Source organism: Hylobates moloch, unplaced genomic scaffold (genome assembly GCF_009828535.3).
Source record: "Hylobates moloch isolate HMO894 unplaced genomic scaffold, HMol_V3 SCAFFOLD_6, whole genome shotgun sequence".
In the NCBI taxonomy this organism is placed as follows: domain Eukaryota; kingdom Metazoa; phylum Chordata; class Mammalia; order Primates; family Hylobatidae; genus Hylobates; species Hylobates moloch.
In genome coordinates, this window is record NW_026652281.1 from 64,401,127 (window position 1) to 64,421,325 (window position 20,199).

General features: G+C 35.4%; 1 protein-coding gene and 1 long non-coding RNA gene across 4 annotated transcripts in view; one reads left to right on the forward strand and one right to left on the reverse strand.

Annotated features, from left to right (window-relative positions):
• Window positions 1-1,181: 1,181 nt before the first annotated feature.
• The window catches only part of VCAN (versican), a 109,975-nt gene continuing 90,957 nt past the window's right edge, over window positions 1,182-20,199 (reverse strand). For all 3 annotated transcript variants that reach the window (XM_032156909.2, XM_032156910.2, XM_032156911.2), the window contains 3 exons: window positions 10,961-11,105; window positions 3,403-3,585; window positions 1,182-3,257 (listed from right to left, as the gene is read on the reverse strand). In XM_032156909.2, the coding sequence (XP_032012800.1) occupies window positions 3,130-3,257; window positions 3,403-3,585; window positions 10,961-11,105 (456 nt within the window). In that variant the 3' untranslated portion in view covers window positions 1,182-3,129. The remainder of the gene's footprint in view (window positions 3,258-3,402; window positions 3,586-10,960; window positions 11,106-20,199) is intronic.
• The window catches only part of LOC116471033 (uncharacterized), a 31,628-nt gene continuing 31,254 nt past the window's right edge, over window positions 19,826-20,199 (forward strand). Inside the window, exon 1 of the long non-coding RNA XR_004248728.2 lies at window positions 19,826-20,108. This is a non-coding gene — a long non-coding RNA (uncharacterized LOC116471033). The remainder of the gene's footprint in view (window positions 20,109-20,199) is intronic.

A 20,199-nucleotide genomic window follows, 5' to 3' on the forward strand; every position in this document is an offset into this window, starting at 1 on the left:
GCACCTCTCTCTATACAACCTCTCTTACCTCTTTAGTAATACAGCTACCCTGGAAGACCACCTCTTCTTAAATAGCCCCCAATGCAGGGGCACATTCTTCCCTCTGATATGCCACTTAACCTTTAAAAATGGACAAAGAACCACTTCTTGCTGACTTTGACTACTGTAAGTCTTTTTTAATGTCTCACTCTGTCCCAGTATTCTGTATATCCTACAGATTCTGTTATTTGTACCTAGATCCACCAATAATCTAAGAAGGCTACATATGCACAATTAATATAAATTCTTATATATTCCCTTGGATCATATTTAAATTCTATGTAAAAATATGACAGAGTGCACACTAAAAGGACAAGCTCAGAAAGGAAAATAATCTCTTCTCTTCCACACTTATTCATGCCAATCTCCCTGTATATTTTTGACATTTCTAGAAAGAACCTTAAAATAATTTTCAGCTCACCTTTGACCTTTATATCTTTGCTATAACTTTGGAGCATAAAATGTATTGGTTCTTCCAGATTATCAATAAAGATATTGAATACAATGGGTTCTATGATAATTTCCATGGGATGCAGCCAGTATAAAAACCTTATGTGGGCAGAAACCTGTCTACCGCATTCACTGGTGAATCTTCAGAGCCTATTACGGTGACTGGCACACATTAAATCCTTAAATAATGAATGAATGAAAACTGAAGGAATGGATGGATATCTGAATGGGTGATAACTTTATATTTTTGACAGCTTCTGATAATTATTTACATATGATTTCCTCACCAGTAAATTAACCTCTTAAATGCATAACAATCAGGGATATAATATTTTACATTTTTCTTGGAAATGCTGTGTGGGCTGTAGGGATTACCTGCTTCTGCTACACACTAACTGCATGACTTTGGACAAATAACGAGCCCTCTATGCCCGATCCCTCATCAGTCAGTAATGATGACCCCTGTTTCATAAGCTTGTTATGATATGTTACATGTAAAATACTTGCCTTGGTTCATAGGAAGATTTCTGTGATGTGAGCTATCACTTTTCCCATTGCATATTTTCCGTATTTGAAATTAATATGTAGTATTCAGATGAAAACATTATCAGAATTATTATCACAACCTTTATAGGTATATATAATCATTTCTTTGCTTGCCACAAAATCATTTCATCCAGGTTAGACGCTTGCACTCCATGATGGAACCAGAATGTAAAAATGTGGGTGCACATTAGGATTTAAAGTTGTAAATAACCAGACCAGTCACAGTGTAGTAAAAGAAGGATTTTAGGTTTCTTTGGTGAAACAAAAGCAGATATAAAAAGTTACAAAGATTTTAGATTTTCATTCACAAAAAAAGTCATTCACATTTTACACTATACACGTTATGATATAAATACAGGAAAGTATTATGTGCATTGTAAAGAGAAAGGAAAAATAGAAACCTACTAGATCAACACAGTGTTGTTCTGTGCTCTAAAATACCTAAAGGTGGATTACATTTAATGCAACAACGAAGGGAACCTGCTTAAACATACTGTGTATTATTGTAGCTAGAGTCATTCCTTCTAAGCCAAAGGAGGTTTTATAAAAAAGAATCAATATTGGGCCAATCCCTTTGTGCCCTTTTTCTCTTTTTCTATGTGCATTTTATTTTTTGTCTACTCTTCTTCAAGTTGCTCTACACTGAAATTAGGGAAAGAGTCTTACTTTCCATTACAGGTTTTTCTTTAAACATTAAATTAAGTGGATAAGGATTCAAAGTCATCTTCAGCAGTCACTTTACTCAAATAATGGGGAGAAAACAGAGTGGGAAGAGATGGGGAGAAATGTCAACACATACACTCCACCTAACAGAAAGAAACGCCCACACTATTTCTATATATTCGCTCATTTTTTAGAATGGGCAAACACCATTTGCTAAAAGCTATATACTTTTCCACTCTTTTCATCATAAACACTTGATGCATTCTATCCGTCACATTATTTAATCAGGGACAAAGTACCTATATTATATGATTCCAAATTGTGTGAGGAAAGTAAAAGGCTAACACTGAAAAATAACTAGCATACTATGTTCATTTTCAGGTCTTAGGGAAAATAACATCCAATAAATTAAATCAGTATGGCTTACTTCATTTATTTATGTATGCTTCACAGCTGCAGCATTCATACATGAACATTCAAAACTTTATAAAAGATTAAAATGGTTATATATACAAAATTTCTTTTTTTCTTTTTTTTTTTTTCTTTTTGCATGTGTTTTAACAATCCCCCGCCCTCCAGAGCCCTAGGTCTATATCCGTATGAAATGGGTTGATCGGTAACCTTATGAGTTAGTGTTATGAAAGCCATTAAAAAGTAAACCTGGTTGAGTTAATTATTAGCACTTTGACCCCTAAAAAATGCTCCTGGTTACAGAAAAGTCCTCCATTCAGGCCTTTCTTGTAAGTGAAGAAAAAGGAATGCAGCAAAGAAGAGTTCCACATTGGCATCCCTAGTTCCATCAGGATCCCATTCGCAGCCTTTAGCATCATGTAGAAGCAAACTGCACCTGTGGCTGAGATGGGTGCAATGGCCTACAAGATTTTGTGTTTTCTAGCTGTCCAGGAAAAGCCATCTTCAGTCTTGCTGACAGTCAAAGAGCAAGTGAAACCATTTCCAGCCTAAACTACATAAAAGCAGCTGAACCAATGATTAAAGACCTCTAAGGCTCCATAATCATCATTAAATATGCCCAAACTTATTGTGACTTTTTATTTTATATACAGGATTAAAATCAACATTAAATCATCTTATTTACATGGCCATCGGTGCTGAAATTGAGCATTTTAAATAGTACAGTAGGCTGGTATACATTAGGAAATGGACTGCACTGGAGGCAAATAGAAAACTAAAGAAATTAGACAGGCTGGAAATGCTTACTTTCTGCTCTCATTTTCTTTCATTTTGTCTGCTGTCTTTTTGAATGCCAATACTTTCATTTAAAATGTTTTGGGAGCACGGCAACCCAAAATGACTGAACAGTGGTCCAAAAATCCAAACCAACTGATAATTACTTCTCGAGGTGATAGGAAAGGCACAGGAAGTTAGGACTTTGGCTGAAATGATGAAAACACATGTTCGCCATTTTAGGGATCAGCGCCTCGACTCCTGCCACCTCCGGCTCCAACGATGATCATGTTTGGATGTATTTATTGAATTGTCCTTTGCTGATGAGGAATTTTTAAAGTATTTCATAGAATAAGTCCTTTGGTATGCAGATGCTACATGGAAGGAAAGAAAGAAAAAAAGAAAACACAACAATATTACTTGCTCCATACCCTAAACTGCCGATACCACAGCGGTAAAATGAAGGTGTCTAGTAGTTGTTATAGCACGGTAGTCCATTCTTTCTAAAGGACCACTTACGGTTCATGCAGGTAATTTTAGGTATAGCCCATCTTCCATTTCCTAGGCACCGGATAGTTGGAAGATGACGTTGAATGAAACCATCTTTGCAGTGGTATCTAATCAGGGAGTTGATTTCATAACGAGGTTTCATCTTTCCAAAGGTCTTGGCATTTTCTACAACAGGGGGCTGGCCGCAAGCAACTAAAGGAAAGCAAATTGGGTTATTTCCAAATAATCTGAGTATTTCAACTAATATGAGTCTCTTATTTTTCTCTCTCTCTTTACGGTTCTAAAGTAAGCAACTTCATCAAAGGCAATCTTTTAGAATTAAGAATATGAAATTTTTCAAAAAAAATGTAATGTTGAGGCTCTGGGCCTACTCTGAATCCCAGATTATGCCATCTTGAAATTTGTTTTATTAAAACAACCATAGGACTAAATGGTCATACATTCATCTACCCCTCTGGAAGGGCCACTATTCTGACAAAATTTCCAAATTAAAAAGCATACTGTCTTCATCACCGTCCCTAAGTTTTTATTTGTTAATTACCTTCACTTGGGACAATAATGAATTTAACTATTACTATTACCTCCTTATAAAAACTTACAATCTACAGGCCGGGCACGGTGGCTCACGCCTGTAATCCCAGCACTTTGGGAGGCCAACGGGGGTGGGTCACGAGATCAAGAGATTAAGACCATCCCGGCCAACATGGTGAAACCCTGTTTCTACTAAAAATACAAAAAATTAGCTGGGCATGGTGGTGGGCACCTGTAGTCCCAGCTACTCGGGAGGCTGAGGCAGGAGAATAACTTGAACCTGGGAGGCGGAGGTTGCAGTGAGCCGAGATTGCACCACTGCACTCCAGCCTGGAAACAGAGCAAGACTCTGTCTCAAAAACAAAACAAAACAAAACAAAACAAACAAACAAACAAAAAAACTTACAATCTACAATAACATCATAGTTTTGAAATATGGACAAAGACTCCTAAATACAAATATATTTTGGTTCCATTTATGTTTATTTGCTCTTTTTTGTCTTCTGTATTGAGACAAGAAAAAGAGACCATAATATTCATGCCTGAGTGTCATAAATACCTTAACGAATATAAATTTAAACTCTTGAGACAGGCAAATGAGGGTAACGCTTGGAATTCTTAACCATCATTTTAAATTTACAATGAAAAATTTTGTAATTTTGAATTTTAAAAAAATTCAAAAGCTTGGAAAATTGATTTAATTGAATTTGTGTTAACATAGTTTTATTCAACATTAGCACACTTATTTTAAACGATATGCTTTAAAAAAATCAACTTTGATTAAATTATTGTATTTTCCTATATATGTTTAATACAAATGTAACTTAAATATAATTTTCCCTAAGTGGAAATGTCTATTGTTTAAGAATTCTTACACCACAGGCCCACAAAAGCATGCCACATTCTCTCATGAATTATTGCAAATATTCAGTGGGAAAATAATTACCAGAAACCTTGGTACCAAATATTTGAATGTCAACATTCTAATATTAAAAGTTTATAATTATTAAATTTATTTACATATTCAGAAGACTGTTTACAACCATATTCTTTTGCAATGACAAATTTTGGTTTAATTTAAATGTTTGGTTCTTCTAATTTACTTCTGCTTGACCTCAATCTGGATACCTGCACACTTTTTTTTTTTAACTTTTAAGTTCAGGGACAAATGTGCAGGCTTGTTATATAGCTAAACTCATGTCACGGGTTTGTTTTACAGATTATTTTGTCACCCAGGTACTAAGCCTAATACCCAACAGTTGTTTTTCTAATCTTCTCCCTCCTCCCATCCTCCACCCTCAAGTAGGCCCCAGTGTCTGTTGTTCCCCTCTTTGTGTCCTTATGTTCTCATTGTTTAGCTCTCACTTATAAGTGAAAACATGCAGTATTTGATTTTCTGTTCCTGTGTTAGTTTGCTAAGGATGATGACCTCCAGCTCCATCTATGTTCCTGCAAGGGACAGGATCTCATTCCTTTTTATGGCTGCATCGTATTCCATGGTGCACACTTCTTTTATTGTAGTATGGAAAGCCTATACTAGGGTCCAGATAATAGCAAGTATCAGATGGAGTAAGACCAAAGTGATAGAGAAGGTTAAAAATGATCAATTCAATAATTCAATATACTTGATTTGGTGCTGTGCTAACAAATTTGAAGTCATTTTTATAATTTTGAGGAAATAATTGTATAGATTTCTTCTAAAACTAAATATGAAGACTTATTAAAAAGCTATAATATTCAGTGAGTGTGGTATTGGCAAGCACAGGAAAATAGACCAGAAATAGATTTATACACATGCTTGATATTTGAAAGAGGCAACATGGCAGAGCAGAGGGAAAGTGTAGTCTTTTCATTTGAACACTTGTGTATTCATACAGAAAAAAATAAACTTGGTTCTGTACTTCAGAGAATACATTAAAAATCAATTCTAGATAGTTGAAATATATAAATACAAAAGGCAAAACTATAAAACATTTAGAAACTATAGAATATCTTTATGACTTCAGGATAGTGTCAACCAAAATTAAGGCTGTTGAGGCAGAAATAATTTGATAAAGGCTTATTGGAAGCCAAATGCCAGGATCCACCTGGGAAGACACACCACAAATTTGGGCATATTCCAGAATCTGCTACAGGTTGCAAGGCTTTTATGGGGAAGTTCAGAAGGGAGGGCAACTCCTCAGACCCGAGTTGTGATTTTCATTGGAGGGTACAATACAGAGCTTATAATCATTGGCTACGGATTACAAAATACAAGCTAAAATGCTCTATGTGCAAAACACTCAGTAAAACTTCATGATTCAGAAACAAATCAGTGTTTTTCCAGTGTCAGTAGGCTACATATTAATCAGTATGTCAACAGTTTAAGGAATTCATGATAAGATTGGAGGAACTCACGATAAAATTGTTTACTCAGGGACAGGATGTAAGCCAGGAATCATAAGACCTCCCCCAGGCAGATTAATTTGGAAGCCTGCCAATGTGACCTGTAGGTTATCAGTAGGTAAAGATTTCTTAAAACACAAAAAAGATTAGATCATAAAGGAAAAAAAATAAATCAAATTAAGAATTCTGTTCATCAGAAAATATCATAAGGTAAGGGTGAAGTCAAGCAACAAACTGGGAGAAGACATTTGCAACATATAAAATTGTCAAGGGATTAGTAACCAGAATATAAAAAGAACTCCTACAAATTAGTATGTATAAGATTATAAGCAAACAATTTTCAAAAATAACCAAAAGATATGAACAGAAACTTTACAAAAGCAGAGCTTCAAGTGACTGATAAATATATGAAAAGATATTCAGAGAGACGTATCAAAAAATGTGAATTAAGTCACAAGAGATTACATTTTATACCCACCAGACTGGCAAAAATTTCAAAGTCCAATAGTGCCAAATGTTGGAGAAGATGTAGAGCAACAGGATCTATCACAGATTGTTGGTGGGAGTGAAAATTGGTACCACCACTTTGGAAAAAAATTTGGCTTTTAAAAGTAGATTTTATGGTACATATATCCTATGACTCAGCAACTTCACTCCTGGAAATATATCCTACAGAAACTCACAAAAGTTGACCAAGAACAAGTTCAAGAATGCTCATAGAAACATTGTTTATAAAAGCAAAAACACTGAATATGACTCAAGTGTCCACTGACAGGAGAATTGATAAGTAAAATGTTGTATAGTTATGCAAGAAATGCAATACAGAAACAAAAACAAAGAACATGCCACTACATGCATCAACATGAATAAATCTCACAAACATAATGCCGAACAAAAAAAAGAGCAAAGCACAGAATATATACAGTATGATTTCACTTATTTAAAGCTCAAAAATGTACAAAACTAAATAATTTATTGTTTAGTGAAACAAGTGTATATCATAATAGAAAAGGGAAAAGCAAGGGAATTAAGTCATTATCTCTGGTGGGAGTTGAGAAGTAAATAGGATTGAGAGGAACTCACAGGATACTCCACAGATATATGGGTAGTATGCATTGAGGTGTTCTTTTAAAAAGTATGCCTTTTGTATATATTATAATTCTTTACAAGTATTTAATAGTTAATTAAAAGGAGAACTACTTAGGTCTGTAGGTTTAAAATATCTAAAAAGAGAAAAGGATATCTTTTTTAAAAGCCTATAAACATTTAAAAACTTCCCCAGAGTTATGATTAGTAAAGAATTGACTGCACAAATATAAAAGTCAGCGAGTAGGGGAGATAAAATGCAAAAATAGGTTTTTTTTCCTTCTTCTTCTTCTTTAATGAGGTAGAACCAGTATTTTATAAAACTTGTTATCCATTGGGAAATGTAAACAATCATGGTGTTTTTGTGAATCTTTTTTGGTATAGGGCAGTGGTTCTCAACGTGGGACAGTTTGCCTCTTCTGGAGACATATGGCAATGTCTAGAGACATGTTTGCTTTTTACAATGCAGAGGGGATGTAAAGGTGCTACTGACATGTAGTATACAAAGGGCAGGGATTATGCTAAACATGCTTTAATGCACAGGATAGCCTCTCAAAATAAAGAATTATCTGACCAAAAATGTCAATAGCTCTGCTGTTGAGAAACCCTGCTACAGGAAAAAATAAAACAGGAAACGTAAGAATGTTTAAATCATAAAATGAAAAGTATGACTCCAGGGACCACTGGAGACATAAGAGGGCAAACATGACATTTGGATAGAGACGAATAATTTAGTAAAGATTTCTACACTGGAAAAAGAAAAATAGAAAATACTTGATTCGCTATTTTTACAAATCTCATCGCAGAGGTGCTGAAGTAAGGGACATGGTCAGGAACGTTTCTCATGTAGAAAAGGTATTGAGAATACATTCTACCTTGGGTGAGAAAATAGCAGACTAACGTACTCATTGCTAACAGCTGACTTTCATATGCGACTGGGGCTTGATGTATGTTAGTGTTCTCTTTCTTCTAATAGAATTTCTCATTATTGGGGTTCAAATCTTTCCTAAAATATTTATAGAGTGTGGTTTTTAGTTTTATTATTTTTGTATTCAAAGACAAATAAATCAAATAGGTTTATATTTTACATTTGTACTTTGTACTCTTATTTGAGATGGGCAAAAGTCTGGGTCTAGGGATTAAATATTCATATGATAACACCATTATTAATTGCAAATAGGTTAAAATATTTTACAGAATTTCTATTTGTTTAGGGAAAAAGTCTGTACAGCGTGCTTTAGAAATTGGCCAATGATAAACACACCTTTTAAAAAATTAGCTTTTAAAATATTTTCTGTTTAATGTCAACTAAACAATTCTCATAAAATTTATATTACACATGTTCTTATTTTATTATATCTTGTAAATATTCAACAATAGATATAAGGATGGCATTTGTGATCCATAGTTTATAAGCATAAAATAAACTTCTAAGGGAATGATTAAAAAACTCAAATGCCTACAGAGACCAGGCAGTTGGCAAAAACCAGTGCCAATTATAATCCCAAAAGACACAATCTCCAAAGTCATAATCCCAAATTTTGAAATTCCTAAAGACCAAAATCCCTAGAGGTTAAAATCCCTAACATCTAAAGTCCCCAAAATCATAATTCTGAAATATTAAAATCCCAAATGTTGAAATCCTGAAAGCCAAATTCTAGGGAAGGGATTAGTGCATTTTTGGTTGTATGCAGGATAGTTATGTCAGGAGAAATTATTATATTACCTTGTTATTGTCTTTATTTGGAGATTTAAATACGGTTTAACAAGATGTATATGGGTGCCAAGTTGCAAGGGGTAGACTTGTAGACTTAATTTTAGGTGTCAACATGACTGGATTAAGGAATACCTAGAAACCTAATAGAGCATTATTTGGGGCATGTCTCAGAGTGTTTCCAGAGAAGATTAATGTGTCAGCGTGAGTGGATGAGGTGGGGAAGATCTGCCCTCATTGTTGATGGGCACCATCCAATCAGCCAGGGGCCCAGAGAGAACAGATACAGAAGGCAAGCTGGTCTTTCTCTGAGAGCTGGGACAGACTTCTGCCACCACGGACATCGAACTCCAGGCTCACTAGCCTTTGGATTCCAGGACTTACACACCAGAGGCCCTCCAGGTCTTCAGGCTTTCGGTCTCAGACTGAGAGTTAACACTACTGGCTTCGGCTTCCTTGGTTCTCAATATAAAAATATTGAAACTTCCTCAATAAACGAAGAGATGTTCTTTTATACATCTCCATTTATGAAAGATAAGATTTCTCAAGATCTCGGCTCTTTGAGTGACTGAATATGCGGTGGCAACCCATCTCAGTTTTTCATCAATCTTGTGAAAAGATTTATGTTGTTCATCATGGTATTTCAGATGACCACCGTTATAAAGCTTGTGCACACAATTACAACCAGAGTGATGTGCGTTCATATATTTTGGTTTTTCCCCAACTGCCATTAGTATACCTGAGTGCTTATGCTTGAAAATATATGTATGTTTTTATTGTCTATTTATTTTATTGTCTAAAGTGGCTTATGAAGCACGCTGTCATGTTTTTATATGTTTCTCTAATAAATCATCATTTTAAAATGTAAATAAATGTCTTTAAAATTTGTTTTTTTCCAGAATTCTACTTTCGGGATTTTAATCCTTTAGGATTTCAACATTTAGGATTATGGCATTTAGGACTGTGTCTTTCAGGATTGGGGCACAGACTCACATAAAACAAAGGAAGGACTCAATGAGGACTGCAATAAATGGAGATTGCAGCCCCAACCAAGGGAGGGCAGTGGTTCTCAGCTCTAGTACTTCAAACCACTGACAAATCTGAATATGGGCCACATGGTACCAGGTCTTCTTATTTCTTAAAAAAGCTAAAAATCTCGATTTAAAAAATATAGCCTAATTTTTAACTGTTGACAACTATTTTATTTTGTAATGTTCTCATCAAAATAAAAAAAGGAGTCAGTCAGGAGCGGTGGCTCACGCCTGTAATCCCAGCACTTTGGGAGGCCGAGGCTGACAGATTACAAGGTCAAGAGATTGAGACCATCCTGGCTAACACGGTGAAACCCCATCTCTACTAAAAATACAAAAATTAGCTGGGTGTGGTGGTGCGTGCCTGTAGTCCCAGTTACTTGGGAGGCTAAGGCAGGCGAATTGCTTGAACCCGGGGTCAGAGGTTGCAGTGAGCCAAGATCACACCACTGTACTCCAGCCTGGTGACAGAGCAGGACTCCGTCTCAAAAAACAATAATAATAATAATAATAAATAAAAATAAAAAGGTCTATTGGCCTTTGGACTGGCAGTTGTTCTTCTTAAAGATATTACCAGGCAGCATTCCTACATTAATGCCACATTGTTATCTTAAGGACTTGAAATCTAAGGTGAGAACACTGTTGAAAACAAACTTTTCAATTGTTTTGGAAGAGTGAAATATTCCAGAGCAACGAGAGATGACACACATGGACATATCCAGTTTGTGTCTCAAACAATGAATTTGAGACACAAATTCCTGAATTATCTTTATAATTGAAACGAAGATTAAGTACACATTATTAATGGGGTAATCACTACCTGTTCCTTTCTTGCACGTATAGGTGAGATGGTAATTGCAGGGAACATCATTCCACTGGCCGTTCTCATGCCAAATGATTACAACACAGTCTTCCCCAGCAGAAAAGAAGCTATCTGGCTGGTTGGGTCTCCAATTCTCATATTGCTGTAAAAATGGAGGGAGAAGGTAACTACTTGCTAGTCAAAAAGTAACATCAACAACGGTATTGTATCACAATCTAATTGGAATAGACTCAACAATTTCTGTTGCTTCATATAGCTGAAATTACTTTGGTGGTAAAGAGAAAGACTGTTAAACTGTGAGCAGAAAATATATGTTTCTCAAAGTCTTCATTCAACAAATGTCTACTATTTGGCAATGAGATATCATTGACAAATTTTGGTCTAGTTATTCTAGATTTCTAAATATATCATCAACCCTCAATTTAGGAATTTCATCATATTATTAATTCAATAAAATTAATGGAAGTAGAACTAGAGAAAAAATAATCTCATCACTCTAATCATTGTTTTCTTCTACCTCTTATGTGCACATATAAATTTATATAATTGTGATGATACTTCAATCGAATTTTCAGCCTGTCTTGTCTTATCTTTACTACTATAAAGTACCTTTGCCTCATTTATTGTAATTGCTTTTCACCCAAATTCATCTACTTGGTTAAAAAAGTTGAGACAGTTGCAATATTTATTTTTTGTATTTATCTGACATACCTATGCTAATCATTTTATATACAACCTTTCAGAGCTAGTTTGTTTTAGATGTGATTCTTATTTACACCATACAGTTGAATTGTGCTTTATGATTTAATACGAAATGTTTTCTTTTTAGTAGAAACATTTATGACATTTATGCATATTGATATAAAAAGATACACCTTCAAAAGTATATCTTGCTACAGATTTTTGTGTGTGTGTAATGTACATTGAAAAGGACTTTATGGGTTTGACATTTCTCTGCTGGTTACCTTTATATATACATGTATATATATATATATCCTACTCTGAGAAATAATATACAAATGGAAATATCTTTTGCCTTCCATTATATGTGTCATTTATTTAGCATCTATAATAGATGAAGTCCTTTTCTAGGTACTTGATATGCACTGTCTCTTACAACAGTGCAGCATAATAGGGAATTATTTGGACCTTAGAGACGTTATGCACCCAGAACTCTCTGGTTTAGGTTCATTTCTTTGTTACTTAAAATATTGCCTTCCTGGCAACAATAATTATATAAAAAACATAGTTGCTGTGCCTATTCAAGAATAACAAACTTTGACAAGATGAAAATAATATTGGCCTATAAATAAGAGACCAGTTTCCTAGTCTTGGGTCCTCTTAACTAGAATGTGGTATGAGACAAGTTTGTTTGTTCAGCGCCTTTCTGGGTCAATTTGAGCATCACTTTCCCACCATGCTTTGGCTACTCTCATGCTTTATGTCTAGCATGACAACATTAGTGGTGACAAACTTCCAAAATATGCTAGAAATACAGATTTAGATTTATGTGACAATGGCTAATATGACTGTCTTTTCTGGGCCTACAGATCTGTTAGTCTTTCCTTGAATTAAGTTTAAAATAAGTTTATGGTTTGAGACAATGAGTTAAGTGAATTTATTTGGCAAAGGGAAAGAGAATAAAGTGTACATAAGATTTAAGGCAATTGTTTTCAATTCAGAGCATCAGTGAATGCAAAAATTAAAAAAAAAAAAGGGAAGGTCCAATTACTCTACTACCTACTTACTCCCAACAGTACCATCACTACTTTTATGTCTTTTAAAATATATGTCTGATCCATTTTACTGTATTTACCAAAGTACTAAACTTAGCTATCTGCAGTGTTTTCAATACCAAATGTTTCTTTTGTGTTTTTTATCTTTAATACTTGGCACAATAAAAGCCTCAAAAGGTATCCTCCTACCTATGAAACTGGATTTGTATATCAATAAACTCTAGTTTAAAAACAAAAACAGTACAATTAATATACTAGAGGATGTCTGTAATTTTTCTTCTCAGAAAAAGTGGTTTTCAAAACTTTTAAATATGGTAAAAAAGAAAAAATTTAGATCTTTCATAAAATAATTTGTGAAAAGACCTAAAGTTTGAAAACCTACTTTTCTTTCAGTCTTTTAGCTTTACTTTAAAGTCCTCCTCAATCCTGCCAAAATTAAGATATGAGACAAGAGATCATTGCTATGTAAAGAAAGAGTGTTCGAAGAGTGATAAACTTGCAAAAAACCAAGAGACCCTTAAGGAAGTTGTTTTTTTTGCCAAAATACAGCACGAAGGGTGGTTTTACTTCTCGGGGGAAAAACCTAATCCAGAAGTGAGGCAAATTTAAATCCAACTCGTAGCCTAAATGGCCCCACTGTGTTACTCGCCAAATGGCCCGGAAAAGATGCTCAGGGGACCACACTCACTGAAGTTCTCCTTGACTGGTAGGTCTCCCTGCAACCGGGAACACACATTGGCTCTGCACTGGGTTTCTAATTATTTCCCTATTTTTTTTTCTTTGCCCATTTCCCTTATCATCCCTCACCCTCCACTCACCAAGCCTCCTTTTTACATTTTTGATACTCTCCTTTGATAGATAATCAACATTTCAGAGATATGTCATGTTCTGCCTGTTGCTGATATAGCACTAAGTTGTTTGTAATGAATGAGTTAAAGTAGGATAAAAATTAAAAACCAAAGAATAAGAATCCATTAAAACTAACAAAAATCTATATTTAGTATTCTCTATGGTCAAAGATTCCAGAGTTCACCAAATATTAAATTTGGATTTAGGAGCTCAATATTTTGTAGCTTACTTCCCAACTAGTCTCTTACAGGAAACCAGTAATGTCCTCAAAGGTGGAAAATTTTCCAACATCCTAATACTATGTGTACACTGTGCATTAGTCTCTCATTTTTTGTCCCTACCTACACTGTCCCATCTCCCTTTCTTAATTTCTTGTTCTTCATAACATTTATCATATTCTAACATCCTATATAATTTACTCATTAATTGCTTTTTTTTTCTCCCTAGTAGAATGTAAACTCATTGAGGACAGGGCTTTGGTTTCTTTTGCTCATTACTGTATCCTCAGTGCCAGAAACTATGTTTGGCACATACTTATGTTGTTTAATAAATAGTTTTTGATATTTAGAAACAACGAACCACAGAGGGTGTTTCATTCTTCCCAACCCACACCAATCCCTAATCAAAGATCCTGCTTGCTGCTAGCAAATAGGTGAGACAGGCAATTACAGACATAGCCAGTGGAAGTAAATAACCTTTCTGGAAAACAGGTGGCAATGCATAGCAGAAGCCTCAAAAAGTTATTGCTTTTGGACCCCAAAATTCCACTTCTAAAATTCTATACTAAAAAATAATCGGAGATGTGAATGACATTTTATAGGAAATACTATGTTTATTAGCAGTAAAGGGAAAACAATTTATAGAGTAAACATATGTTCAATAAATTATGATATAGCCAGACAAATAGAATATTATATCACCATTTAACATTTTCTTTGAAGAATAAATGAAGACATGGGGGATAGTAAAAGAAGTCTTAAATTATTATATTACAATGATCCAAATTTTACTCATACTCTCAGATACAGCTGTGTGTATGGATGTATGTATGTGTGTGTGTTTGTGTTTGCATGTGTGTGTGTATATAAAAGACCAAAAGCAAATGCAATAAAATCTTCCAGAGTTTATGTCTGAGTGATGTGAGACTGACATAATATTTTATTCTATATATTCTTACTTATTATATTTTCCAAGTTCTCTAGAGTGAGCATTGTTTTTCTAATTGCTAAAAATGAAATTTATAAAATGATACGTGCATTTCTCACAAAAAATACAAATTTCTTAACTAACCCTTTTTAAATCTAATCTTAACAAATATCACTTCAAGTTACTAAAGTCACTTGAGTGCCCTATATTTTGCAGCTGACACTTCCTCCTGATCTGAACAATAACCATCTCATTTTCACACTGAAATGAGATTCGGATTCCATGCCACTAAAGTGATTCTCAGGGCTCAAACTGCCCAGATTCAGGCCTCTGTTAAAAGATTTAATTGTTTTGGGTGGGAATTACATTTGGCTTGCAGCAATGACTTAAAACGAGTGTTCCTGTTGTTGCTTGGCAGAGCTGTAGTTTAATGGTGCAGGACCAAATTTTAGCTCTGTGGTTTTTACAAGAATGTCTGATACCCACAGGCATGTCACACTATTACCTCATATCTGATCATTCCACTGTGCAGATTTATCTTGGCTAGGATGCTTTGATTTTGCTTCATGTTATTGCCAAACTGACTTAGCAAAGAAAACTCCAGTTTTCTTAACAACTTTCTTTGTGTCCTTCTGAATTCTTTACAGCCTTATTTAACATTACTTACAGGGAGAAAGTATAAAAAAAATTTAACTTTAGCTTCAATAATGTACTTTGCTTTTCACTAAAGTTAAATGTTAAAAAGAAATCCCTTCTCAGAGAATCAATTCTAAGTTATAAGAAGGCAATAGTTCTTCTTGCACGATATGGTATCTCATATATACAGGAATACAGATTCTTGGAATTAGCAGGGAAAAACTCAGTACCTCCCATCTGGATTTCTTTATTTTTCACTTGGAATTATGAGCAAACATCCTGAGCGATCTATCTTGGATCAACCCTCTTCTAGGGCTGAATGTGCAAACTAAGAATTATTCCCAGAAGCCAGCATGGGTTGGGGAAATTCATTTTAACCCCTTAGGGAAAAATAAATGCTGATCATTCCCCTGCATGTTTGTCTGTGCCTCAGGGACTCAAGTTCATGCTACACACCTCAAACTCTTGTTGCCTCCCCAGGGACAAGACTTAGATCACTACTATACCTGAAAGAGAACCCTAAAATTACTTTGCATTTTCACTCTCTTCTGATGGCAGAGGAAATTGTGACATAAAAATCAAAGAGTCGCCGGGTGCGGTGTCTCATGCCTGTTATCCCAGCACTTTGGGAGGCTGAGGCGGGCGGATTACATGAGGTCAGGAGTTCAAGACCAGCCTGGCCAACATGGTGAAACCCTGTCTCTACTAAAAATACAAAAATTGGCCAGGCATGGTGGCAGGCACCTGTAATTCCTCGGAAGGCTGAGGCAGGAGAATCACTTGAACCCAGGAGGCGGAGGTTCCAGTGAGCAAAGATCACACCATTGCCTGGGCAACAAGAGTGAGACACCATCTCAAAAAAAAAAAAAAAAAAAAAGCAGTTTTTCAGAAATAGATAAGACTTAGAAATGAGTTTTTTTTTTTTCCTTGTGTTAAAAGATGAGTTTTCTTGGGTTCATCTTCAGTACTACTTTCAGTTGAAGAAAGGAAACTAGACCATCCAGTATCAGTTACTGCTGTCACAGTCGTCCCAGCTGGTCCTTGCACATCACATACAGAAGCAAATTCATCTATGAGCAAAAGACTAAGAAGTTTTAAGAGCAATTAACCTAATCAATAACTAGCGTTTCTTTATAATGCTCAACCCATTTCAAGTTATTTTCACGGAGATTTCACAATTCCTTAACTTGGTCAAATAACTACAAAGAATAATCAATGAGCACTGGTTCTCTAGAAGAGTCAGACACTCTGTTTAGAATCTTTCTATTTCTTTTCCTCTCTACTGGCTTCTAAATCATACAATATAAGTAAAAAGAGACAGAATTTTCATAGACACTAGACAAAATTAAAGTTCATATTTTTGTGAGTCATAAATTTGAGACTCTCTCTCTCACACGCACACACACACACACACACACACGCACGCACACCCCTACACATACAATACTTCTTGGCATTAAAGAAGTGCCTAAGACCTAAGACTTGATAATGCTTCTATTCATACACATCTGTGTAGCAGATAATTTCCTGCCATACATGCTGTAAATTCAGTAGAGAACAACCAAAATGGTCAGCAGAGTAGACAGCAACCTACTTCTCGCGATGGGAAAACTGAGCTGTCCAACAGACAGACTTGAGAGCTCATTGAGAGTTTTTACACACTAGCCAGTCATTGGGTACAGTTCAAATTTGTGCCTGAGCAAAAAGTACAAATGTTTTCGTACTGCAGACCTTCAGGATCTCATGTATAACTGAAGCGGCAAATCTTGAATCTGTAACTGCCAAGGGCCTACTTTCCAACTCTCTCTCTATCTATCCACATATTATCTATAATTTTTCAGCTTAGGTGCAGTCACCTTTTGTTTTTTAAAATTTGCCATAGTTTAGATTACCTTAAATGGCCAATTAAAGATGATGTTTTATAGATTTTATGGATTTTGCCAAGCACATCCCTTTGAGAAAAACCATTCTTGACATGTGTCTAGTCAAGCCATTCACAATACATTATTTTAATTGTTGGGAGAACTTACTGAACTTCAAACTATAATTTGGGAGTTTTTTTCTTGAACGGTTCAGTCACTGCTCTTCACTTACTCTCTTTTCCTCCAAACATTGCTAATTTAGTTCAGAGTGAAAAAGAAAAATCATCTAAAAAACCCTGCAAAAGCCCTCTCTGTTCACCTCCCAAGGAAACTAGCCAAGGAAAACTTTCTCCAGGGTTCTACTATTGTGTATAAAGTGAAAACACAGGACAGATAGGTCCTAATATTTGCGTTAGTTGCTAGGATTTTACTAAGCATTTGACTACATGTGTTAGCTTCATGCTGCATTTGAAAAATTCTCTCATTTCACATGTAACTTTCAGGATCACAGTATCATGCAATTTATACTAGAATTTAGAAACTATTCAAAGCTACAGGAACTTGATTTTCAGATAGTATTATTCCTGTGTGTATCTGGGTGGAGTTCTGTGAATGTGGTTTTGAAACACAAAATACAATACGACCACTAGGTGGTGATATATATCCATTCTTACATTATGAATTAACAGCTACACCACTTAACAAAAGATAACTTAGAATATGTCCCCCAAAATCGTGATTATGTACTCCATGTGGCAAAAACAAAAAAAAAATAAAAAATAAAAGATTGTCTGGGATATGTTCTCTCAGTTTTGTGAGTGATAACACAAAGAGAACACTTTGCAAGAAGACAGACCTCAGTGAACCGTGACTGCATTCTATTCTGTTGCAGGCCATTCTATCTATAATCTGAATTTTCTTTCTGACTAAAATGTTCACCTACGGTAGTTTATTCTTTTCCACTCTGTCTTTTAAAATTATCCGATGATTTACATCAATGGTGAAATTGCATCAGAACCAAAGCCAAATTTGCAACACCCACCTAAAATCCTTAGGACAGGTCAGATCATAGATAAACACCTAAGCACACAAATGCAATGTCTGCAGTGTGAATCACGGTTAGTTTGTTTTTCAGTAAAAATTTATCTAGATTAGCTATGAAAACATGACACCTGCAGTAAGAGCTGACTTCTTTGTGTTCAAACTCTTTTCATCACCTGGGGCCCATATTGCCACTGCTGTACTCCCAGAGCTACAAAATTCAATCCAAACACACTGGATGCCAAGGGCAAGCAGATAACCACCGAAGTAGGAAAGCAAATTCCAAATAGAAAACACTTTCCCAAGAGGACAGGTACCTGTTTGAAACATACGCCGATAAGAAACCATCTTTTCACTAAATAACAAACAGAATAACCACTTGGGGTTAGCCTCAGCCTTTCAGAACACAGGTCAAACACTAATCTGAAAAGAGCTATGAGGACTAGTTATTACAGAAATCAAAACATTTGGTACCTTTAAAATGACTTTTTTATCCCTAGATGGCTGGTGTACACAATAGGCATTTGTTTGCAGTCTGGAGGGGGAGTGGTGCATTTAACTTTGTCTTGTTTGTTAGGGGCAAACGACTTCCCTGCAAGGTAAAGATAAACCTTCTTCTGATCCTTGTACTTGCTTAAGGTTAGTCTAGCCTGAGTCCTTATTTATTTATGTTTTAAGGGAGGTTATGGTTTTGCTGCTGTCTTTTAGTTGAACAGGGTAATTCGCTGACCGACAACTGAAAAGAAAAGAGCAGCTTTGTTTTAAAGGAGAAAGAGACGTTTGTTTTGGTGTCACTACCCTATGCTGGCAGCCTGGAGTTGGATCCTACAAACATGAATATGCTGAAGGGAAGAAAAACTAACTTGGGGTCTCCTGATAGTTGTTAAAGTGGCAATATGCCCATTATTTTCCTAGCTGGCAAACCTCTGTGCGGGAAAGACAATCCGGCCAGCTCTTGAGAACAGCACTAATCTTGTGTAATAGTGTGAGCTCACTGCCCTACAAAGCAGTAATTATCAACAGCATTTTCAGAAGGATGTGAGTTACTCGCACTGTGAGACCACTGTGAGGGGGGGGCCTCAGGCAGAGGCCCACAGAGCAACTTGCATTTAATCCATAGAATGAATGGTGCCAGTAGGCTCCTTTACCCCAAGCTTGTTTGCACAGGTCTCCAGTCATGAAGGGCTAACGATCCAAATGTAAGGAGAGACTGCCAAAACTCATTCAACATTTTTTTTTTTTTTTGGCCTTTTCCATGGTTATGCATTGCCTTAAACTAATTAGCAATTAGATTCAAATATCTGCATGTGATTTTAAAGTTGCACAGAAGACTGTTGGAAAAGCATCTGTGAGATGCTACTGCACTAAATCTCCTTTTCTTATTCTTTATAATAATCTTGTCAATTATAAAATGATTTTCCAGTAGTGAGTAAATATGGTTTTTCCAGCTGTTCAAACCACCACTAGCTATCTGAACTGAAAGACAAGGCAGAGAGAAGAGTTGTGTTCTAGAACTACTCTATGATTCATAATATCTCACATTTAGAATCAGAAGAATCAGTTCTTGATTCTAAATCAAATTAAACTACAACACAAGTCAAAATTTTCATTAACTCAGTAGTCTTTCACAGAAAGGAATCTGAGAATTCTTCCACTCACGAGTAATGTGTTAAAGAATGAGAAAAGAGCATATGTTTTCCTTGGCTTTTGGGTTAATACAATAAAGCCTGTGAAGTTTAACATAATTAAATTAATGTTGATATGCAGTGTGACTTGTTCACAGAGAAACGGTATTTGACTTAGAGCTAATGCCACACCACAGCTGACACACATCCATCTGCAAATGTTGTATAGAAAGTCTTCTAAGATCTTCAGGTAGGAAAAGGAAAACTTAAATTTTTGTTGTGGGGATTCTGTTTTGCATTGTTTTTCTGCCAAATCGTGTGAAATCCTTTCAAATGAGCAG